Consider the following 25064-nt stretch of genomic DNA (forward strand, 5'->3'; position numbering starts at 1 on the left):
GCATAATCAGGATGTGACTGTTAAGTATAAAATGGCCAGCTATAACATTGCTTAATGTTCTTTTGATCCCTCTGCTGAATAACATTAAGAGATTTCTCTTCCTCCACAGGAGCTGACATGTGAAAGTGTAGTTTGTCGTCAGGTGTTCAAGAAAAAAGAATAATAAAGTCAATGCTTCTAAATAAACGTGACATGTTTTGTTAAATATATGAGCAGAATGAATCGATGAATAAAGATGCTTTGAGAACCATATTGTATCTATCTATCTATCTATCTATCTATCTATCTATCTATCTATCTATCTATCTATCTATCTATCTATCTATCTATCTATCTATCTAACAACAGACAATGATGTGATAGTAATGGAGAAAAAAATTACATATTTTTACATTTTTATTATAAAACGGACATAAGACTGAGCTGACAACAAGGTTAGGACAATTTTCATGTTGCTTTCGAAACAAATAATTGACAACAAATTACTCATCTTAAAATATGACATTGGAAAGGCGCTCTGTTTATCCTATAGGCTAACCATGGATGGTGGTGAAGTTATATTTGTATAGCAACTGATATAATAGAATAAAAATAGACATAGGATATAGTCTTTACACACAGCATAGAATGACACCGTGGCAGCTTGACGACTGACTGCAGCAAAGCTCACGGATGTTGTCACGTCAGCACTTGCACGGCTCAACTCACGCGAGATTGCGTTTCAGGAAGTTCCACGTCAGTGTCCACTAGGCTGTTCACTGGAAAAACGCAACATTTGGACCCCGATTGAAACTGTTCGCAACACATTTCTCTGATTTTATTGTGACAACACGGGGACAAAACATGGTAGGAGGCATTTTAAACATCCCAGAGTGTGTTTTTGTTTGTATACATACCAACTTATTTGTTTTAAAAAGAGCCGTGAATCAATGTCAAATAATAATATCTTGCAGCTAGCTTAGCGGCTAATTAGCTTGAGTTAGCACGAGAGCTTGTAGCTTACGGCCTTTTAGGATTTCCAACCTAAGCTTTTTTTCCAGTGTTAGCATGTGGGTACATTTGTGTTGAGTTAGTTGCGCAGTTATTACTAACGGATGCACAGTTACAGATTTAGCTTGATTAAACGAAATGTATTGAGTTGAATGCTATCTGCTAATCGATGCTTTGGTTTTGCTACCAGTTGTTGTTTGAAGCTTCATTGCTTTTAAGATACACTTTAAGTTCAATATAACACCTGTAACAGCGCTTGGAAACACTGATCTCTTTCCGTCTTTTCAGCCTCTGAGGCTGGACATTAAGCGGAGGCTGACAGCCAGGTCAGACCGGGTGAAGAGTGTGGACCTTCACCCAACTGAGCCATGGATGCTGGCTAGTCTGTACAACGGCAGCGTCTGTGTTTGGAACCATGAAACTCAGGTACGAAGCCAGTGTGACAGTCGTGCCAAATTGCTTATATAAAAAAGACTGCTGACTTCACATCCATATAGATGATCACTGATGTGTCGCATCCATATGTTGCAAACTATAAGCCGGCTCTCTTTTCAGACTCTTGTCAAGACTTTCGAAGTTTGCGACCTGCCTGTCAGAGCTTCTAAATTTGTGGCAAGGAAGAACTGGGTCATCACAGGAGCGGTGAGTGATATTTACTTATTTCTGTTGGGATCACAGCTCAGAAAAAAAAAAGCTGACAAATTCAAAGGTGCTGTATGTTAAATGAAATACTCCAAAAAGTTTAAAATGTTATGGATATTATAAACAAGACATGGCAAATGAAAACATGCTCTTGTGACTGTCATGGATGGGGTTAAAAGACTGACCAGTATTCTCGATAACTTAGATAGCATCCTCTTTTCTGAAAAACTGCTTTCAGAGTGTCAAATTCCAAATCACCAACATTTCTGGTCCTGTGGATCAGCTTATTGAACCATCAGACACAACAGAATAGAGAATGCCACTGGCCACCGGAGAATATTGTGCATCATCCAGAAGATATTAAAAGAGCTCAGTCATTTCAGAAAGTAGATATTCCTCTAGCACTTACTGTAGGGGGTCTTCTGTATTTTTATTGAAGTTCAGTTTTTTGTTATTGTGGTCATTCCCTGTGTCTGCCCAGATCTCATGTATAGAAATACGAATCATCAGTGTTCCAATCCTCCCCAACTAGCTCCATAGTTTTTGTCACATTAAGATACAGATTGTTCTGCTCACACTATGTAACAAAGTTGCTGCCACAGCATAGTTCCTCATCACCCTACCTGATCCCACACATGCTGTGGTCTGCCACTCAAATAGTCAACTACCAGGTCACTAGGGAGACATCCACCTGCATCTAGTAAAAACAACAGAAGTGCCAAATAGTAACTTTTAAGTAATACTTTTAAAAACTAATGACATGATTTTTTTAAGGATATTGTTATCTTTCAGATGTTATGTGCACTAAGTTTTTGAGGGAGTCACATGATCATATCTTGTTTTCCAATGTTGTTAAAATCTTAAAATGATGTGTTTTCAAGTAGTAACTCAGCTTTTTTATTATCCCTGTGTAGGATGACATGCAGATCCGTGTGTTCAACTACAACACCTTGGAGCGAGTCCACATGTTTGAGGCACACTCCGACTACATTCGTTGCATTGCTGTCCATCCAACCCAGCCATACATCCTCACCAGCAGCGGTACGCTAGTAAACTCATGATTTCTTTCTTCCTTTAGTTTTTTTGTAAATCTGTGGCATTCTGCATACACATGCTCCACAGATCATACTATGAAGACTTGTCTTTATGCATGACTGTGTTTTTGTGTCATTGCAGATGACATGTTGATCAAGCTTTGGGACTGGGAGAAGAAGTGGTCATGCAGCCAGGTGTTTGAGGGTCACACTCATTATGTTATGCAGATTGTCATCAACCCCAAGGACAACAATCAGTTTGCCAGTGCTTCCTTGGACAGAACAATTAAGGTAGGAGCCTCTTGCTTTGTATCTTCTCACTTCTGCTTCTGCTAAAGCTGAGTCCTGTTTCCCGTGGTAAGACTTGAGAAGGTTCATGATCTTTTAAGCATTTATGCAGACAAGGGTATCCGGTTGGAATTTGAGCTTATACTCTTAAAAAAAAATCAACTTGTCAGCATTTAAGGTAAAATGTTTATTATTTTGTGATGGTGCACAGAAATTATGTGGTAAAATAGCCTTTTCTTTTTAAAATGTCATCAGGCCAGTGTCTGCTTTTCAGGTTTTATACTATAGTGAAATCCCACAGCAATATTTACTTCACTTCAAGGTTTCTGGAAATTAGTCCTAGGAGCTAAATGTTTTGGAGAGTTCTGGAGGAATAGTATATCTGCACCGTGGATTGTGAACTGTGGGTCATACACTATTGTAGGTTCCTTTATGACTATAAATTACACATATGTAGTTAAAAGTTCATGAAGTATTTGTAGTCATGTTCTTGGGATTCTTACAGGTGTGGCAGCTTGGCTCTTCATCTCCCAATTTCACTTTGGAAGGTCATGAGAAAGGAGTAAATTGTATTGATTACTACAGTGGAGGAGACAAGCCCTACCTGATATCTGGGGCTGATGATCGCCAAGTCAAGATCTGGGACTACCAGGTAGGAGAATTTCACTTGATTTTCCTAATGTTGTGATTATTTACTTGTGCTACTGCGGTAAGAGTTGGTTTAGCATTGTGTGCATGTGAGTGTTTCACCCATTTGTCGCTGTGTGTTGTAGAACAAAACCTGCGTTCAAACTCTGGAGGGCCACGCCCAAAATGTCTCTTGCGTCAGTTTCCACCCAGAGCTGCCCATCATCATTACTGGATCAGAGGATGGTGAGCAGGAATCCCACTCATCCTCACCTGTGCACCCACAAAATGCATCTTTTGCCATCTCATTAATTATTGCTTTTCACACTGTGTTCTCTCTCCCTCTACAGGGACCGTGCGTATCTGGCACTCGAGCACTTACCGCCTTGAGAGCACACTGAACTATGGCATGGAGCGAGTGTGGTGTGTGTCGGGTCTCAGGGGCTCCAACAATGTGGCGCTGGGCTACGATGAAGGCAGCATCATTATCAAAGTGAGGGAAAGGAAGAAGACAAAGACTCACTATGAATTTGAAATTTATTAATTTATAGCTGAATTTTATCAAGGTTATCATGTTTTGTAAATGAATTATGTGTTCAAAACTTAAATCTATTTTCATCCTCTTCCAATCTATCTTCTTTTTCCGTCATCCACTCCTGGATAGGTGGGTCGGGAGGAGCCAGCCATGTCTATGGACACCAGTGGCAAAATCATTTGGGCCAAACACAGTGAAATACAGCAGGCCAACCTGAAGGCCATGGGTGATGCCGAAATCAAGGATGGAGAGAGGCTACCGTTGGCTGTCAAAGACATGGGCAGCTGTGAGATTTACCCTCAAACCATCCAGCACAACCCTAATGGAAGGTAGACATGCACTTGGTCCAGCCCTTTTTTTTTTTTTATAAATCCACAGAAATGAGCATCACAGATGTTTGTTTCTGGTCATTTTATAATTACATTTCTATCAGAGGAGCTTCATTTGCAGTTTTTCCATTTATTGTTTTTTTGTATTGTATCTTTATTTGTTTCAGACATATAAAACAAAAAAAACAATATATACACACTACATATATTTTCATTTACAGATACGAATATATATGTAGATATACACACACACACACGTATGTGTTCAGATAAACAAAAAAATATATAATGAAATAAAACAAAATCGTCTGACATAATGTAACAATGTTTGGTCTGAAAAGGAGTAGGAAGAAGTATGAACATACTTATTAATTCCTACCCCTACTCAGGTTTGTTGTGGTGTGTGGAGATGGAGAGTACATCATCTACACCGCTATGGCACTGAGAAACAAGAGCTTTGGTTCAGCACAGGAGTTTGTGTGGGCACACGATTCTTCTGAGTAAGTGAACATTTTAAAACGTAACTTGAGCGTAACTTTGCCCTAATCCTTTGCTACTCTCTTATTGAATAACATCTGTATTTCTTTGTTAAAGATATGCCATCAGAGAAAGCAGCAGTGTCGTCAAAATCTTTAAAAACTTCAAAGAAAAGAAATCGTTTAAGCCCGACTTTGGAGCTGAAGGTAATGAAATCTTAGCTTCTGATGGATTTGTGGTACTGGAAGTGGAAGTATGTTGGCTGTCTTTCTCACCAGACGTTTTCCCTGTATTTCTGCTCTACAGGTATCTATGGAGGTTTCTTGCTTGGGGTGAGGTCGGTGAACGGCCTGGCATTTTACGACTGGGAGAACACAGAGTTAATCCGCCGCATTGAGATCCAGCCCAAGCATGTAAGACTGGCTTTCTTCTACTGAGTGAGATATTTGTTCTCAGTCCTGGTCCCTGTTTATCAGTCTGGAAACTCTGTGCATTTTTAATTCAAGTCACCACAAATTACTTTTGTGCTTCTCTAACCTTATTTTTAGCACTGGCCTATATAAATAAGTTAGTGAGTGATTGTCAGAAGCTGTTGTCCAGTAATTCTAGTAGGGTTACCTTTTTCTTTCTTTTTTCTCATATTTTTCAGATCTTCTGGTCAGACTCTGGTGAACTGGTCTGCATTGCCACAGAGGAGTCCTTCTTCATCCTGCGCTACCTGGCAGATAAAGTCGCTGCCTCCCAAGAGAACAACGAGGGAGTGACAGAGGATGGTATTGAAGATGCCTTTGAGGTAAGTGTGTGGATGTGAGTGCATTCACATCCTTTGTTGGAAGTCAGTGTTTAGAATAGCTTAGCATAATGTAATACTTGATCTAAGAAATATATTTGACCTGTTATGACATGTTCAGGTCCAGGGAGAGATCCAGGAGATTGTCAAGACTGGGCTCTGGGTTGGAGACTGCTTCATCTACACCAGCTCTGTAAACAGACTCAACTATTACGTTGGAGGAGAGATTGTCACAATTGCACACTTGGACAGGTAAGAATACAGACTATTTAGGCTCGAGTTGAATAGAATTGCTCTCCCGACTTTATTAGAAACACAGTCCAGCAGTGCAGAAACTCAGCAGATGATTACAGTAAATATGTAATCTACAAAAAGAATAAGTGGCCTCTAAAATTAGCCTTGGTGCTTTTTCACACCTACTTCCTTTTCTGCAGGACCATGTACCTACTGGGTTACATACCTAAAGATGACCGTCTGTATCTGGGAGACAAGGAGCTCAATATCGTCAGCTACTCCCTGCTGGTCTCCGTCCTGGAGTACCAGACTGCTGTAATGAGACGGGACTTTGGAATGGCTGACAAGGTGCTACCCACTATCCCTAAAGAGCAGAGGACCAGGGTGGCACACTTCCTGGAGAAACAGGTTAGCAAAGACAATTCATTCATCTTGAAACACAACTGGACTTTAAACATGAGCTGTAGAAAACTGGTCTATTAGAGGTTATTTTAATGGTTGTCTTTTGAGTTGTGAATATGGTTAAGGTTTCAATTTCTTTGGCTCATCAGGGTTTCAAGCAGCAGGCCCTGGCAGTGTCCACAGACCCTGAGCACAGGTTTGAGTTAGCCTTGCAGCTGGGAGAGTTGAAGATTGCTTACCAGCTGGCTGTAGAAGCAGAGGTAAGGACACAGAAGCAAACGCAAACTCTATATCAAAGGCTTGACCTAAATTGTAATTTGATGTCACAATGGATCAGGTTTTCTGTCCAGTACATTTCTGATATTTTTTACTCTGTTCTCTACAGTCAGAGCAGAAGTGGAAGCAGCTAGCAGAGCTGGCTATCAGTAAGTGCCAGTTTGGCCTGGCCCAAGAGTGCCTGCACCATGCCCAGGATTACGGTGGCCTGCTCCTCCTTGCTACAGCCTCCGGTAATGCTGTCATGGTGGGCAAGCTGGCTGAAGGAGCAGAAAGGGACGGCAAAAACAATGTAGCCTTCATGACCTACTTCCTTCAGGGAAAGTAAGTGTGAGATGTACAAGCCTGCAGGGGCGAATTGTGGAATAGAACCATGCTGTTGTTCACACTGAAAATGAGGCTACCAGGGTAATTCATGCCTTGCTACTGTGCTTTCTCCACAGACTGGATCAGTGTTTGGAGCTTCTGATCAGAACAAACAGACTACCTGAAGCTGCCTTCCTGGCTCGCACTTACCTACCCAGCCAGGTGTCCCGCGTGGTCAAATTATGGAGGGAGAATCTGGCCAAGGTCAACCAGAAGGTTAGTTACGTCTTTGAGATTTTTGTTTTAGTTGTTAAACTCAATCAGCATCAGTCTAGATATCTGTTCTTGGTCATGACCTGCATCTTCATTGTAGGCGGCTGAATCCCTAGCAGACCCTACAGAGTATGAGAATCTGTTCCCCGGGCTGAAAGAAGCCTTTGCAGCTGAACACTACCTGAGAGAAACCTGCTTGGGCACCACTAGGCCTGCTAAAGACTATCCACTTGTTACAGTAAGCTGAATGACTTTGGTTAAAATACTTAAATTATGCAGTGAGGAGACGGTGATTAGAGTACTCACTGAAAGTCCTTGATGACTTAAGTAAAAAAGATGCTTAGTTTTAGGTAAATTAACTGTGTTATCGCTAATATGGCAGCACTTCTGAATTTGTATCTGACATTTTCAGCCCAATGAAGACAGAAACATTCTTCAAGAGGCCCAGGGATACGAGCCCAAAGGAACCTTCCTACCTCCTGTCTCTAAGGTTTGCATACAGTATCAATATCTCAGTACTTTTGTATTATCCTGATTACTGTTCATTGTTCTGTAGCTTCTGTAGGCTGTAAAAATGAATAGAAGCTGGAGAAATTAGTGGCAAGTACAATTTAAAATTCCCTTATTTAATTCACTTTTTTAGCAGACACAAGATGAAGAGGAGGCAGCAGCTCCCATTGCTGCAGTGACACCTTCACAGCCTGAGCCTGCTCCTCCTGCAGCAGTGGAGAAAGAGAAAGAGGCTGAAATCTATGAATTCTCACAGAAAGATAAGGTGAAGACTTACTCCTTATTTTTGATTTATTATGCGGTCACAATCAATCCCTCTTCTAGTGTGGAAGTGATGACTTAGGTTTTATTCATACAGAACAACTTGTAGCACATACTGTTCTTAGTTGATGAAGTGAAATCAAATGAAAATTCAGCTGGAACATTGTTTAAAAAAGGATTTTCCTTTTTTGTACGCGTCTCTCTGTCCTAGATTCTGGATGAGCTCGAGGTGGACCTGGACAACATGGAGCTGGATGACATTGACACCACAGATGTTAACCTTGATGATGACTTTCTCGATGATTGATTGAGACCTGCCAACAGTCTGCTCCCAAGCACTCTATAGAGCATATTTAAAAGAAAAAGAGAGACCAAATCCCTTTTCCCCACTTTTTTTTTCTTTTGTATTTGTCCGTAAAAATGTTATATCGTCATATCTGCCTACTGCAGTGTTTGAGTGGCAGATCATGATATCACTGATGTTTTATCCACAGAAGAAAGGTAGACAGACTCCCTCATTTTGTAAACCATTTATTGTTTGAGAATTTCAGAAAAACTGTCCACTGGGCTGTATTTTATTACTCTTTGCTTTTTGTTTTGCTTTTTTTCTGTTGTGGAAGTGAACATTCATTCAGTCCAATAAACTGGTTTCTGTACATATTCACATTTGACTAAAGAGCGTCTTACTCTTGATAGTTATCGCAAAAACTAACAAATGCAGCTTTTAATAATGAAGCAATAATAAGTTCCTCAGCAGCATTGAGTGTGTCAGGGTCCAGCTGGGGTCTTTGCTCATCATCTGCAGCCACTTACTGCAGCACTGAGCAATTCCTGAGATGGTGTGGTGTACGGCTTGGCCACGCATCTCTTAACTTTTTAAGGAGTTTTGGTGGTTATATCAGAATCAGCATACTTTATTAATCCCTAAGGAAATTATGTGGGTTACAGATGCTCCAGTACAGTAACAGAAACAGACTAGACTTGTAGTTTGTTAATCTCCACTGTGCAAACTATTGCTCTCCAACCTCACTGTTCCACCTCCGCTTTCAACTTAGGATATCATAGCCTCTTCCTCTCGCTGGCCTGACCCATGCCATCCTCCCATTCTACTGCCAGCTGTATAAATTACACAGACACACATGCATCGCTGCATAATAAACAGCATAATAATGCATAATTATTTAGAAAATTCCAGTGATGCAAGTCTTGTAATTGTCAGAAAAACAGACCTGCTTTTAAAAAAACAGGAAAACCTACAAACGTCTATTGGCACCAGCAGCAATTGTGTAATTAACATTAATAGTGTCTCTGTTGCACCATGTAGGTGTGGCAGTAAGTCAGACTCGACTAATATGCAGCCTTTACTAAGATTCAAGTTGTTACTCTCTGTATGAGAAAGGCCCATTGTGCATCTTCTAACTGTTTTGGACAGGTTAAACGACTTTATGCTCATAAACATGTTAAAAAACAAAAACATTTTTACTGCAGTGCACTTAAGTGCATTCTTTTAGGTTGTTTTCTGAGTATTGACACAATAACTGGCATCTCAGAAAGCAGTTAAAACTTGCTCCACATGCACAAGGTGCAATATTAGTATGAAAAGATATCATTTATTCCCCATAAAGAGTACTTTTATCTCATAGTACTTTTAACTGTAGCTTCAGACTTTTTAAACTGTCATGTTGCTTTGACTGCATTGACAGTGTGTTTGCCATTGTCATGCCAAAAAAGTCAGCTGTTGCCAATCAGACACTTTCCACATTGTGCTTTTCTGTGTTCATAATTCAGTTTTTAAAAGGCAGTGTTTGATACTTGATATCTTGCTGTGTTATTTATGACATTTTGATAAGTAGCAAAAGTAAAGATGGAATATTTCGACAGTTACATTTATAAAGATGCAATTTACAGCATTTGTTCTATCAAAATGCAATGCATCTGTATAGAAAGGACTATAAAAGTATGTTATCCTTCAGCCAGATGTATGCTATCTAAAAGTGTAGATGTGTTTGTGTGTAAAATTTCACTGCACACCTCAAAGTAATAAGACACATTTCTATCTGGAATAGCAGGTAAACACAGATGTTACTAACCACATTAACTACGGCTTTGTGCTTAAATACAGCATAACCGGCATCAATGTCGGTAACACCTGTCTACAAGTTCATGTGCTATAAAACCTGTCTAAAGTGTGATCAGTGACCATATAATAAAGTGAAGAAGGTTAACCATGATCCACAGTCATAAATTAAGTTATTTGACCTGCTGATGTGGGAAAAACAAATCACTCTGCCTTTCAATCACTCTGATTGGACTCCTTCTCAGTCTGAGTGGTGCTATGATAGCAATTACAAGGGGTCAGCAAAATTAATACACAAATAAAAATGTGGAAGGAGTCGTTTGATTTCAAAACCTCTCCCTCCATGCCAGTTCTCTGCTGTATGATGGGAAGCCCTACATCCTTGCACGCCCTCCCCCCCCCCAAACCTCCTCCTTGCAGATTTAAAATGTAAAGTGGAATTTTACATTTGTCTATCGTGTCACAGCTGAGATTTTTAATTTTAGAGTGATTAAGATCCAAATTCTAAGAGAGTAAAATGATAACTGACAATGATGGTCTTATTCTTTGCAATCCATATAAAGGTTTCAGCTGTAAATTGGAGTATAAACATATTGAAGCTCTGTAAGTATACCATCATATAACTGTGGGTCTGTGGGGCTTCAAAACTGCTAAAGGCCGTTTAATGGCCTTACCAGAGCAATATGGGAGCCGTTAAATTGCCCCAGCTGTCCTCGAAAAGCTGTCACTCTCCTCCTCACCTGCGGAGGGCGCTCATCCGAGACAGGCTTGGACGATTTTATGCAGTTTCGTGTGCAACAAAGTAAAGCCGAGCAGCTAGCGAGAAGGGAGTACGGACCCTTCTGAGATTGTTTATTTTTGCACCGCTTTGAAACTGTTTTTCCTCACGTATTTCTAAGGTTTTTGTGATATATTGTACGTTTTACACAAACGGAAACTAAAGCAATTCAGTCCTGGGGTGGTGTTTGGACGCTTTGTGGAACAGCAAGGTGTTTTTGTAATAGAGAGTCAGGCGTAACGTTAGCAAGCTGCCGTGAAGAAAAAAGAAAGGGGGGGAAAAAAGGCAGAAACGGGCACTACGGAACAGGTCGGTCAGCCAGAGAGAGCCGGGTGGACCACGGCAAAGCCGCAGCCGCCAGCGCCACGGGGAGTCGGGGCCCGAGAGGGAGCCTGCCAGGCCCTTGGCTTGATGCAACCAGTCTGCCTTGCCTTAGCCGCAGTCCGAGATGGGGGAGACCAAAATTATCTACCACCTCGACGACCAGGAGACACCATATCTGGTGAAACTGTCGGTGCCGGCGGACAAAGTCACGCTGGCAGACTTCAAAAATGTCCTCAAGAAACCAAATTACAAATTCTTCTTCAAATCTATGGACGATGACTTCGGGTAACTGTTAAAAGGTTCATTGTGTTTAACGTGGAATCGGCATGGACTGCTTAACCTCAGTCCATTCAGATTAACTGTAACATATTTGTTACCTCGTGGAGCTGGCTTGTCATCACTTCTAAGGTTACCTGTCTTTCAGTCATCAGCTAGCCGTTTGCTTTGCCGTTCCTTTGTTAGCTGCTAGCGTCCAGGTCGCATCGTTAGCAGGTCTGTTCAGCGTCCCGACCCCGTTTGTTTACATTGCTCGTGCTTAGCTTATGCTGTACTGTCTTACCAAGTTTGGTCATTTCCAGTTTCACCAACACTAAGAGAACGCCTTTAATCGCATTTAAACTTATTGAAGACTAAATGAAACAAGGAGCAATTCATACTGTTACTAACTAGTTACTGACGTTACAGCTGACAGTTGCTGCCTAATGTATGAAACGCTTATGCTAGCAGGCTAATGAATGGATCTAACAGGACACTTGGTGAGTGAGTGAGACCAGAAGGCCCCTGCTGTTGTTGTCTATTAGCCTAAGGAATGCAAAGTTGGACACAGGAATGCCCTGTTCATCACTCTGGCAGCTTTATGAGCGTGTCCCTTTGTGTTAAAACATGGCCAGAAAGTAGACGTTTTATGGTCCTCCACACTTTACCTTCTTCAGAGTTAAATAAAAGGGAGAAATGTACTTTTTTGTTTTGTTTTTTTTAAAACTCGAGCCAGGTTGCCAAAGTTTTTCTGGCTAAACTCAAACAAGGGTGGGGCAACAACCTAGATAGGAAGGACGAGTTTTGAAAGGATCCGCAGCTGTTTGTGTTGTTTCAAGAGTGGAGGTGCATGCACTAAATTAACTGTTGAAGCCTTAAAGTCTAGACTGGTGGTGTTTTAGGAACTTGTTAGACTGGTTTGGAGCCTGTGATCTTTACCAGGAAAGCCTCACTGACCATCAGTGTTCTCCCTGTCAAAGACCCGGCTAATCTTGACATCTCCAATACTCTGAGGCGCTTGTTAGATACATGCCTTATTTGTCCTCTTCATTGTGTAACAAGGTGTTGTTAAGATCTGCCTGCCATCTGATCCTTGCAAGCAGGACTGAATGAATGGGAGGGTTTGCATGAAATTCACATGGTTACATTTACACATGCCTTTTGTTAATGTATTTGCACCAGTCTGTAACGCATTAAGGCTTACTTCTATATATGAAATGGACAAGTGAGCCATCTTTTGACTAGTTTTCTGTGCGTGTGCCAGTAGTCTCAAACATTTGGTTATATTGAACATTGTCATTGATTCTTAATGTGTACAACTGTCCCCAGTTGTCAGTGTCTGTCCTGCTTGGTGGAATATATTGTCCAGCTCCACTTCCTCTAAATGCACCCTCATGTTTTATTGCCCAGGGAGTGCTTTTGTGTTGGTAATGTTTGACTGAAACAAAGCCTTGTTCTCTTTACAGGGTAGTAAAGGAAGAAATATCTGATGACAATGCTAAGCTGCCCTGCTTCAATGGACGTGTGGTGTCATGGGTAGGTCCAAAATACACGCTGCAATAACATTTATTTATTTATTTTTTGCTGTTTGCTTGTGTGCGATAACTTGTGTGGTTAAGTGGCGTACATGAATGTGTAACAATGATTCCCATCTGTTGGGCACTTACCCCAGTCATACTCAAGCGTAGGGGGAGGCACTGCACATCTGTGTGATAATATCATCATCACATAACGATCCTCAGAGCAGTATACATACACTGCTTTTCCTAAACCTTGTCTTTTTCACTGTAAAATATAAATTTTTTTGAAACACACAGGTTAATTGGCACATGTAGCACATACATGTACTTACATGCAGTTTCTTATTTAAAGCCTCTAAGCAATAATACTCCTGTCTCCACAACACTCGAGACATCTGGCGCTCGTGCACGGCCTCCCTTCCTCTCTTCTCGACATTGAAATTGGATTAAGAGCAAGTGAAATCACAGGATAGCCGGAAAATACTCCATAACAAAGGGCCTCACTGCAGGTCATCTAACAAGAAGATTGAATCTCACAGGGAGGAGAGAATAAAGCAGAGAGAAAGACTGCTCTGTGTCGTGATGTGAAAGGCTAAAGCACTCGCTTAATTTCTACAGTGTGGTTTTAATTATTCGAGCATCATCAACATGGCGTTATTGCTCCATTCTGGAGCGTATATTCCAGCGTGCTCGTCCTAATGCGTCTCTTTGTTGTGGTCGTTTTCATTAGACTGCGCGGAGGTTTAGTTTAATGTGTTTAAAAGCCAGTTCCCTTTTGTGCGTTTGCTCCAAAGTGTTTGTTATCTCTTGAGGGTTGTTGCAATGTTCCACATACAGTCAAATGTTATTTCTGTTAGAGTATGTCCATTTGTTTGTCTCCGCTGTTCGTCTGTTGTTTCAGTGAGCTGATTGATTATTCTCTGGGGTCCAGAGGCCTGGCTGGCTGCACATCATTTCATCACAACAAGCCAGCACCCTGTATCTCCTGTTCTGTAGCTCCCTTTAGTGCACACCAAAGTAGACTCTTGTGATTGTGATTAAGAGCAGAAGACTAATTTTAGCTATCTTGCCACATAGTAATATAGCTGAATTATTATGACAGTACAGGTGATTTGATTTGATATACTGATGCCCTGTTTCAGCACAACATATTTATCTTTCCAACATCTTCACACTCACTTTGTTGCTGTAATTTAATTTCGTTTAGATGTCACAGCTTGATTTCTAATAAACATGCACTGAACGAAAGAGATTTCTCAAGTGCATAATGGCTGTGCATACAATGAAATTGAACCTGATTTTTAAAAAAAATATTTTTTTTTACATTGGATCCTTAAGATTGAGGTCAGCAGCTGCTGAATCTGAACTTTTTCAGCACCACAGGTTGCTGTTGATGGCTACAGTTTCACACTGGTCTCATGTCATCGTTGAAACTTGTTTTTGCATGCAAATACATGCTTCATTTCTGATATGGATGACTTCCAAGATTCCACAAAAACCACAGCAGGATTTAAGTTATATTGTTTTGTTGTCTCAAGCTAACAAACACTAGCATGTGGTAAAAGTGGAAATAAATGCATACCGGTAATTTAATTTCTGAGAAAACATTAGTTCTGGTCTGTTGGAGACCATTTTTTCCCCTACAATTTGGTAACTTAGGCAACACTGTCAGGTACACAAACCACAAGTCTTGGCTTGGGCTCTTTCTTTTTCAACTTGCTGAATTCACAGCTGCTTTTGTAGAGCTTTGCTCTCTCAGTAGGAAACTAGTAGGAGGCAGATTAAGTCTGAATTTTAGCAAGAGACTGTAGTCCCTTTCTGCAGGAGATTTTGAAATGTTTGTGTCATACTTTTAGGAAGTTAGAGTAAAACATGACACACAGTGTATAGCCTTTGAATGTGGATGTGAATGAAGGTCTGCTGCTCACTCATTCTGTGACTTTCTGTAAATTCTTCTCTCTGAGAGATACTCATCCCCCTGAACGACCCGACTCTTTGTCTGTTAACAGTTGGTCTCTGGAGACGGCGCGCACACGGACGCAGGCTCGGTGGCGGATAGTTTAGAGCCAACACCACCTCTGGAGAGGACCGGGGGCATTGGAGACTCGAGACCCCCTTCCTACCAGTCAGTGAACTCAAACGAGACTTTGTGGACTTTGATACTTTATATTTTGTTTTTCTGTGAATGAGAATGAAATATATTGTGCTTAGTGTGTGTCTGTGTGTTTTTTGAGTGTCTTGAATGAGTTCTTCTGTGTTGCCAAATAGGGCTGCCACGATTAGTCGACTAGTCACGATTACGTCGACTATCAAAATCGTCGACGAGGCGTCGTTTGAAGCTTTGTAAGATCACAAAAGACGCAGGAATAAGTAGCAGGATTTAAGAGTGTAATAACGGACTGAAACAGAAGATGGCAGCACTGCATATACAAGAATGCCAGCTGCGGTTAAACCCCGAAGAAGAAGAAGCGGTGTCCCAGAATTCATAGCGCGGCACAGCTCAGTTTTCAACAATGGAGGCAGCTAGTTAGTTTAATATTACTCTTATTATTCTTTCTGGGTCACAAAATAAACGTTTAACATATTTTCAGGCGAGAATGTAGCTGTGTAAACCTCAAATATCTGCTCAGTTTATCAAGACACCACATATTTTCAAAAGCGCTCCGATGTTTTCGGAGACGTCTGTTACCCACTAGCTCGATAGCTAGTCGGGGGCAAGGCTCACTAGAGCCGTGAGAACACCGCAAAAATAATCGGTGACTAGTCGACTATCAAAATAATGTTTGTGGCAGCCCTATTGCCAAATAAGAACAGTAACAGGAAAGAGCAAATTAAATCAAAAAAGTGATATCTTGTGACTGCCCTGGAGGAAAGAAAATCTAGCTTAATTCTTGCAGGCATTTATCCGTAGGCTATTATGATCATACTTAAGCCCCTGGTTACTAGTTGTTGTTTTTTTGTTTTGTTTTGTTTTTTTAAATATTTCTATCTAAAGAAATATGCTATGTCTGCAAGTAAAGTGTTAAAAAAAAGAGACTCTTTTTATCACCACACTGAAAATCCATCAACACAACATCTGCAATTCTTTCCAAATATTCAGGTACAGATCGCTTTCTTAACCACAGTGAACCAGAGTAGCCAGCAATTTGATTCTTATAAAGCTCTTTTAAAATAAACATTAATTTTTGTGGCTGCTGAATAAGCTCAAATGCCCTGATCATGATGTTTTGGAACTCTGTCTCTCTTTAACACTCGCTCTCTTGTCTGAAGTGGGAAAGCAGCAAGTGGTCGGGACAGCCTGGACAATGACACAGAGACCGGCTCCATGGTGTCTCAGAGGAGAGAGCGGGAGAGGCCGCGACGGAAACACACTAATGACCATGGTCAGAAAGAAACTTGCTGCTTATTCTTGTTTTTCATTGCACGTATCAGTGTTGTTTCCATGTATTTCACAACTTATGAATAACAGTTATCTTGTTGGTAAAAAGTAAGTGTAGCGTGATTGACTTTAGACATGCAGTATCCTTTGATTGTTTTATTTTTCTAGCTTAAGTTTTTCTTTTAAAAACCTGCTGCAGGTGGGAGGCAGAACGGGTACTCATCGCGGGGTATGGGACGCGGAGGCCCCGAGTACGACAGCTGCTCGTCCTTCATGAGCAGCGAGCTGGAGTCCACTTCCTGCTTTGATTCAGATGATGACGATGCAACCAGCAGGTCAGATGTGTTATATAGCTGTTGAGCTGGTTTGTTGCAAAAAGAAGAAATGCATTTGGCTTCAGGAATGCATGTGGAGTTATAGTTGATGGTTTATGGCAAAGATTAGTACTGTCTAATTGTGTGCTGGTTTTTGTGGTAACCTCAGGGTTCTGCTCCAGCGGTAATCCTTGCAGCCCACTGCAGAGACTCTGCTGGTCTCAGTCTTTAGGCATCTGACGGGATGTTTTTCCCGTTTAATCAGCTTCAAAAGAGCTGGATTAAAAACCTCTTACGTATTTGGGGGGGATTCTGACGCAGAAAGAAATCAGGTTTTTTTGTTTTGTTTTTTGTTGATTATGTTGTAACCTTCAAATGTAGTTCGATGCTGTCTTATAGTTAAAGCTCATTCTGACTTGTAGAACTGTTTTCCTTCTGGCTTTCAAATGGCTTCCCTTTAAACAATGTCTTTTTATTAAGCGTTTTTCCTTTATGCATATAAAAAAGGTTCTGAGAATAGAAGGATTACGGATGATTTGTTCATTTGGGGCAATTAGCCCATACACTTAAGGTTAAAAAAAAAAAGGTAAAATAAAGAACATTTTTTTTGTCCCCCAGATAACATAGTCCCTGCAAAATAATCCCATTAATTCCCACCCAGGTCACTGCCCTAGACCTGTTCACCTGACATGAGGGAGTTGCACACAGACAAAAGTAAATGCACCTGAAAGATTCTTATAGATTTTGAAATGCATCAAGGAAAAAACTGCACATGCTTTGAAATTATCTAGTAGAGTTTTGGAGTGTGTTATTTTTTTCCAGTTTTAGACATGAGGTCATATAACCACTGTTTGTTAGTGGGGGGTGCAGCGTCCCCGCCACCTCAGTAGAATTGCCCTCCTGGCCAACAGGGAACAGAATGATAGCGCCTGTGTTTTAGAGGCCGGTAGAGGCATCTCATTCCCACTGATGCCAAACAAAGCAAGAAGGGGGTCAGGCACCAGCGTCACACTGAGAATCCTGGACAGGGTATGGAAAACCTCTGTCCAGAAGTGGACAAGATTGGGACAAGACCAGTACTGATGGATCAATGAGGCTTCAGCAGTTTTGCAAATGCCTTTCTTTTAAGTAGGTAGTAGTATGGTTAGCGTTTGATTACTAAATTTATATGGTAAAATTAAACAGCAGTGGGTTATTTATTCTTACTGTAGACTGGAGTATTTGAGCCCTGGTAACAAACTTGAAATGGTCACGATGAAGCTATCTGTTTATTCATGTTCATAGAAACAAATTTCTATGAGGCAGCATGACTGTAAGTAATGTATTTCAATTGGAAGTATTCTTTGTGTCTGAAGCACATACACTTGTTGGCCACTTTGTTAGGTATACCTTGCTACTACCCATTTGGACTCTTGCTTACCTTTAGAACTACCTTTATTTTTTGTGGCACAGCACAGTGCTGGAAACATTCCTCAGCAATAGTGGCTCATGTTGCATCACACAGATGCTGCAGATTTGTCGACTGCGCATGATATGATATGAATCTTCCATTCCACCGCATCCCAAAGGGGCTCTGTTGGATTGAGATTTGGTGACTGTTGAGATCATTTAAGTACATTGAACCCATGACCATGTTCAAGAAACCAATTTGAGATGATTTAAGGTTTGTGGCATGGGCACACTTTCCTGTTGGAAATGGGTACACTGTGGTCATAAACGGATGGACATCAGAGCCTCAATTGTTGCAGCAATATTATAACTAAATATTGGTACACTGGTGAAGATCAGTATGTAGAAAATTTGAGATATTTGCTTATAATGGGGAAGTTTATATCCAGAAACTTCAAAGATTAGATCGTGGCTACTTTCAAAGACTCCTATGAGACAATTTGATCTGCATCTGTTATTTAGTTATTATTTATTTAATTTTAAATCGTGTTTTTTGTTTTTTTTTTCCCCCTCCTCTTCAGGTTTAGTAGCTCCACTGAGCAGAGCTCTTCTCGTCTAATGAGACGACATCGACGCCGGCGAAGGAAACCCAAGGCTTCCAATATGGACAGGGTGAGAACACTCTTAGTTGTAAAGGACAATAACTCAACCAAAGTTACCTAAAATGATCTTTCATGTTATAAGTCATGATTCTGCTCTTAATGTATTTTTTTTGCATTCCTCATAATTCTTGTCCTTATTTCATTCTTCAGTCTTCGTCATTCAGCAGCATCACAGACTCCACCATGTCGCTGAACATCATCACTGTGACTCTCAACATGGGTAGGTGATTTGCACACACACAGGAGTTAGATGTTTGTTCAGCGAGCATATGAAGTTGATAATACTTCATTTCTTTGAATATACTCTGTTCCTCCCCACCTCACAGAAAAGTATAACTTCTTGGGCATCAGTATTGTGGGTCAGAGTAATGAGAGAGGTGATGGAGGAATCTACATCGGCTCCATCATGAAGGGAGGAGCTGTGGCTGCAGATGGACGCATAGAGCCCGGGGATATGCTGCTGCAGGTGTGTGTTTGTGTCTTAAGTAGGAGACTGATGCACACAAAATGAAAACAGTTTACAGTTGAATATCTGGAATTTAGACACATAGTGTGAGTGGATGTACACGTTGTAACTGAGACCAGCACTTTTACTGAAATGAATGATGTCAAGGGTTTCTGTTCTTGTGCATGTGTCACAGATGCAGTTGGCTGTAATGTCATCGCTTGACATCATTCTTAGTGTTTTTACTCTTCATATACACATTTTCATTTAATCCAATCTTATCATACTGTAAAATATACTTCCCAGGAAAATTGCTTATTTGGGACCCCATATTGATGTCTTTCTGCAGTAGAACTGGAATCGCTGTGGGGCTGTGAAATTTTCATATTTCTGTTTATAGGAAAAAATGTAGTTCTGGGGCTACTTCTTAATGCCATATAGCTTTATCTCTCTTTATATATCTTTCAAGCACACTGAAGAATTCCTTCCTGTCCACTGTATCCTCTTTTGTGATCCAATCCACCTGCATTTCCTCTCTTACGTCCACGGCAGCTCTGTCTTCAGCATCCTGCTCTAAATATACCCACTACCTCACTTCACATGTCCAAACCAGCTCAGTCTCTTTGCCTTTGAACTATCTGAGCGCATCCTTTAAAGTATTAGTTCCACATTAGTTCTAACTTGGCATCTCATTGGGATATTTTTCTGTTTTTATTGATCTAGGTGAACGATATAAACTTTGAGAACATGAGCAATGATGATGCTGTTCGAGTACTAAGAGACATAGTGCACAAGCCGGGGTAAGCGAATGCAAAAGCAGCATCTATAACACAGGAGTGCAAAAAGACCAATAATTAACTGTCTATGTGTCTTTTTTACCAGCCCCATTACTCTGACAGTTGCAAAGTGCTGGGACCCAAACCCTCGGAGCTGCTTTGCTCTGCCCAGGAGTGAGTGGTTGCTCTGCAATAACTATACGCAGTGACACATTTTTTATTTTTTACTTGAAAGATTTTGTAATAACCTCATTAATTTCAGCTGCCTTCCCTCTCTTTTTAACAGGTGAGCCAATCCGGCCTATCGACCCCGCTGCATGGGTGTCTCACACGGCAGCCATGACTGGGGTGTACCCTCCATATGGCATGAGCCCTTCCATGAGCACAGTCACCTCCACCAGCTCCTCAATCAGCAGCTCGATCCCTGAGACTGAACGTGAGTCACATCACCCCCCGAAGCTGCCCGTTGGAGCTTGTCATCAGTGCACTTTTATCCAAAGCAACTTTCATCCTCCATTAACTCTTAGTCACAGTTTTTAGTTCATTTTCTTTTTGTCACCACATGGTCTCCACATTTAAACTGTACCACCTTTTGAGTTTTTAATGTACCTCTTTTTACTCTTTTGTTCCTCTTTTTTTTAGTTTTCTCCTTTGTTTCCTGGTACCTCTTTATAGCCTACTTGTTAAAAATAAATACATTTGAGCATTTGAGGAAGAAAATAACTCCAGGTTTGTCATACCGCTTGGAACATTCAGCTCTCCCTCCTTGTCACCACCAAACCTCTGTTAGTAAGTCTCCGTGTTAAGTGCGGCCCTTCCCTCTCACTACATTCCTGTGACTATTATCTGTTCCAGCTTTTGCTGTGTTCAGCCTCAGCTACCATCTGCTCGTGTCCAAATAGAGCCATAACTCACAACTTTCGTGTCTCCTTTAATCTTTGGAAGTTTTGCGATGCCTTTTCTTTTGGGAGAAAAATTTCCTTTTCTCTTGAAACATTGTTTAACTTGCCTTTTACCTATTAGTTACATGTCTATAATTCACTTAATAGAAAATATGAATGCCCTTTATCTTATTACATATCCACAATGTATTGTGAAGGGATTTTTTTTTTAAATTTATTAAAGAAGAAATGAAAAGTCTATTGAAATGGAGGCAGATGAGAAGGGACACTGTGACGCTTAGTCATGATAGCTGGTCTGAGAATGGACTGAAACTCAGTGAGATTATATGTAAGATACATTAGTGTTCTAGGGAGGACATGTAATTCACTGTGGTCTGGCTCATCTGGGGGATTTATCAAATCCAAGTCAGTTGCAGTCCACTTCAAACAAAGATCCAGTCAAATCCAGTCTTGATTCACGATTAGAACAGAACGGGGTCAAATAACAGCCGAGACCACAGGAAACCAAATATTTTTGAGGCAAATTCCAAAACAGGCCAACATTTTTTTTTCTTTAACCCCAGAAAACAGCACTCAGTAGTTCTTTAATTTTAAATGTTTTGGAAACAAAACACAATGTGGCTCAACAGTTTTATACTTGATGGAGCCGGACCTCCTTAAACCAAAATGTTTCAATTTCTGATTTAAAAGATTTAACACCACCCACATGTTAACTTGCTCATGTCATCTTTCCTAGGATTCGATGACTTCCACCTCTCGATTCACAGTGACATGGCAACGGTTGCTAAGGCCATGGCCTGCCCAGAGTCAGGTCTGGAGGTGCGAGACAGGATGTGGCTCAAGATAACCATCGCTAATGCCTTTATTGGTACGTCTGTCAAAGCGAGCTTGACTGGGCTTTTTAAAAATTACGCACACATACACAGATCTTCTCAGCTTTTAGATTGAGTGTTTCACTGATGCCAAAGCAATACCTAAATACTGCTTCGATTAATTCAGTTGTTTTTTACTTTTTTTTTTTTTTTTAACATTTTGGGAAAAAAAAAGTTTAAATTCCAACAACTGAGAAACATTCAGCATGAGCTCGAATTACCTTTATTATACCAAGGTGTATTCCCGGGTTACCAGAGCTCAACAAAAATCAATGTTAAATTGAAGTATAGATAAATTAACCACCATCAGATTTATGTAAAGTTGTCAAAAAAGTTTTAAATATGATCAGTGAAGCTGTAGCCTCACGATTTGATTTCTAAAACATGTGCTTCAGGTTCTGATGTGGTGGACTGGCTCTTCCATCATGTGGAAGGATTCACAGATCGCCGTGAAGCTCGTAAATATGCCAGCAATTTGCTGAAGGCTGGGTACATCCGACACACAGTCAATAAGATCACCTTCTCTGAACAGTGCTACTATGTCTTTGGAGACCTCTGTGGCAGTAAGTGGACTTTGAGCTCACTGATCTGCTTAGAGCGTGAGCAGTAACAGCAAGTTTCGCCAAAGTTTAAGTGGGATGCGACTTGAAAATGTAACGGAGTTGTCTTCTCTTTCCCTCAGACATGACCCACTTGTCTCTGCATGATCATGATGGATCCAGCGGTGGTGCCTCAGATCAGGACACCCTCCCCCCTCTGCCCCATCCTGGGTCAGCACCTTGGCCCATGGCCCTGCCCTACCAGTTCCCTATTCCACACCCTTACGATCTGCCGCAGCCCTTCCATGGTGGACCAGGAGCTGGTAGCGCAGGGAGCCAGCACAGTGGTTAGTGCAGTTTAATTAAGTCCTCAACAGATAAATTTCAAGCACTTCATATAAAATTACAATGTTAATTTTTGCAGTTTCTCCTCAAAGAAAAATCAAAATTCATGTCAGTAGCACACGGTTTCCCTAAAACTTTTAACAACTATGCTTCTACAAAGATGCAGAGCTCACAAGAAGGTAACCAGCCATTGCTGCTGAGGTTCATTAGGGCTTGCTATAGCTGCTTTTTTGTGAAAGAGTTCACTGAAAGACTTTATAAGCCTGTAGACAGATTCTGTGTGAAAGGGATATATTAAGTGATATTACAACATCTCTGCAGTGTTTTACATTTAGTTTACGCTGTTGAGCAGTATGAGGTGTGGAGTTTTACCTCCACACTTTGAATTCACTTATAGGAACAGTGTATGTTTAATAAGCTGACTTCAAAAACTTGAAGGACACAGCCTAGCTCTGTGAGTAGTGAAAAAGGACTCTTTCCATAACCCCCAAAGTCTTCAGATGTTGGGGTTTCTGTGTTTAATGTGTGTGGAACTAGAAAAGCAGACATTGTGGTTTAAGGTGCAGTTTCCTTACACACTGGAGATATTTACTAACCAACAACAGCCCACTGAGACAACATCTTAGATGCTCTGTACTCATTTAACTTAAATGCACGGGTGAGTAGTGCACAAACTAGCAGGATGCAGAATGTAAAAGACGAAGTGTTGGGGTTTGGGTTTGCTTTAATATTTCTGGTGGAGAAGAGATTTTTTCCCCCCCATTCTTCCAGTGTTTGTGCTAAGACAGGGTAACATCCTATACCTCTCTCTCGCGCTCTTTAGTAGACACAAAATTAAGCTGACATGAATACTTTCCTATGTTTTTGGATTTGATGACATGCATTGGACCAAAGCATCCTCCACATCAAGTTTCTTTTTAATCAGATGAGCTGTTTTGGTTTAAATTAATCACTCTCAGGAACTTGCCCTAAAATTAAGCAGTCTGAGTGGGATAATAAAATAAAGACCTGTGACTGCCTTCAGGAATAGCTAAACTGTTTGGCCTGAATGCTCCTAGACTATGTCAGCATTAGTCATGCAGCTCTCCCAAGAGTCTCCTGCAAACTGGGTCAGCGCTGCCTTCGTGATGTCATTGGCACCCAATTAGAAAAAGATGTGATTTTTATTTTTTTAAACATACATCTCACTTGCATAATAATTTTGCTCTTTTTTTCTGTTCACAGGGAGCAGCGGTTCTAACTGTAGCAAGAATGAGGGCCGAAAATCCGGTGGCAGTGGCAGCGAATCAGACATCAGGAGCCACCGGGCACCAAGTGAGCGCTCAGTGGCTCCCCCTAGTGAACGAAGCGTCCGCAGCTCTGTGAGCCACCGCAGTGCCAACTCCCACTCTATAGCCTATGGGCCTGGTCTTGTGTACGGCCCCCCTGGCCTGCCCCCTCAGCCACCACATCTTTCTACAGCTGCACCTGGTGCCCCACCAGGCAGAGAGCTTGCCTCGGTGCCCCCTGAGCTCACTGCGTCACGGCAGTCTCTGCGAATGGCGGTGGGCAACGCCGGAGAATTCTTTGTTGATGTGATGTGACACCGGTTATAGAGACTTAAAGGCAGAAATGGAAACCACCCTGTTGTGTATGCTGAGAGAAAATGCTCCTCCTCTCTTGTACTTTTTCTTAGTAGTTGTAGTGGTCATACTTTCTTCAGTGAAGAAACACCCCCCCACCCTGCTCCAGATGGAACCAAAGCGCCTTTCTCAGTTTCTGCTCCATGGTGGGGAAGAGTTTTAGCAAGGACAAAGAGCAGAAGAAGGGAGGGAGGCAGTGGAAATGGTCAGCTGGGGAAGATGACTCAGTGCTTTTCCACATGGATGTTTTTCATTTGTTCTTCTTTTCACTCTTCCCTCCCTCCTCTGGGTTCCTTATCTAATGTTCTCTGTCCTCCCCCACCCCTGTCCACGTCAAAACTGAGAGAGACTGAAGCCTCTTCCCTCTTCCTGTTTTTTTTTTTTCCCCCCCACTTGCTGACCTCTAACAAGAAAAAAAGAATGACTGAAAGAAGCTGAAATGAACACTAACTGTTAACCTTATTCAGACTTTTAAAGTATTTGCTTGACTTAAGAGAGAAAGAAAGAAAGAAATGTATGTAGTGCAAGAGAATTACAGTCCATACTTTGAGAATGCATTTGTTTTATAATATTTGTAGCTGGTCACAACTAGTTTCTTTTTCTTTTTAATGCTTAATATGAGCATCCAGTTTCCAGAGTCGTTTTTATACGGCACAACTACATTTTCATCTGCTAACCAGCGAATCTTCAGACTGTCTTGTGATAATGTATAGTGGAAAAAAAAAATTCTTACCATGACTTTCACACTACGCTTTTATCAAGGAAAATGTCTTTTTATTTATAAATATAGTTTTATGACTTAAATCTGCTGCTTCTGCTTTGTTTGCTTGTGTATACCTTTCTGCAAAACCAAAAACTGAAACCTAGTGAGTTTATTCCCCCCCCCCCCTT

The 25064-nt window shown here is 41.1% G+C and overlaps 3 protein-coding genes across 3 annotated transcripts in view; all 3 read left to right on the forward strand.

Moving 5' to 3' along the window:
• LOC102199409 (retinol-binding protein 2-like) overlaps positions 1 to 163 on the forward strand; it is a 2618-nt gene extending 2455 nt beyond the window's left edge. Inside the window, exon 4 of the mRNA XM_005721090.1 lies at positions 110 to 163. Coding sequence (XP_005721147.1) covers positions 110 to 163 — 54 coding nt within the window. The remainder of the gene's footprint in view (positions 1 to 109) is intronic.
• A 539-nt stretch (positions 164 to 702) lies between these two features.
• copb2 (COPI coat complex subunit beta 2) lies at positions 703 to 8638 on the forward strand. Its single transcript, XM_005721091.1, has 22 exons — positions 703 to 846; positions 1279 to 1416; positions 1546 to 1632; positions 2547 to 2673; positions 2809 to 2957; positions 3460 to 3606; positions 3728 to 3827; positions 3932 to 4074; positions 4246 to 4445; positions 4835 to 4945; positions 5040 to 5128; positions 5229 to 5335; positions 5572 to 5715; positions 5834 to 5964; positions 6147 to 6354; positions 6498 to 6608; positions 6734 to 6948; positions 7068 to 7206; positions 7304 to 7441; positions 7616 to 7693; positions 7847 to 7978; positions 8186 to 8638. Exons 1-22 carry the CDS (start codon positions 844 to 846, stop codon positions 8279 to 8281), a joined length of 2793 nt encoding a protein of 930 aa, XP_005721148.1. The 5' UTR covers positions 703 to 843; the 3' UTR covers positions 8282 to 8638.
• Positions 8639 to 10792: 2154 nt separating this feature from the next.
• On the forward strand, positions 10793 to 24977 carry LOC102199972 (segment polarity protein dishevelled homolog DVL-3-like). The gene is made up of 15 exons (XM_013912801.1): positions 10793 to 11438; positions 12875 to 12944; positions 14938 to 15053; positions 16199 to 16311; positions 16507 to 16642; positions 18592 to 18682; positions 18823 to 18892; positions 18999 to 19138; positions 19841 to 19917; positions 20000 to 20067; positions 20180 to 20329; positions 21532 to 21663; positions 22063 to 22230; positions 22350 to 22553; positions 23776 to 24977. Exons 1-15 carry the CDS (start codon positions 11278 to 11280, stop codon positions 24132 to 24134), a joined length of 2055 nt encoding a protein of 684 aa, XP_013768255.1. The 5' UTR covers positions 10793 to 11277; the 3' UTR covers positions 24135 to 24977.
• The last annotated feature ends 87 nt before the right edge of the window (positions 24978 to 25064 follow it).

This window comes from Pundamilia nyererei, unplaced genomic scaffold (genome assembly GCF_000239375.1).
Source record: "Pundamilia nyererei isolate P.nyererei 1_Seehausen unplaced genomic scaffold, PunNye1.0 scaffold00004, whole genome shotgun sequence".
In the NCBI taxonomy this organism is placed as follows: domain Eukaryota; kingdom Metazoa; phylum Chordata; class Actinopteri; order Cichliformes; family Cichlidae; genus Pundamilia; species Pundamilia nyererei.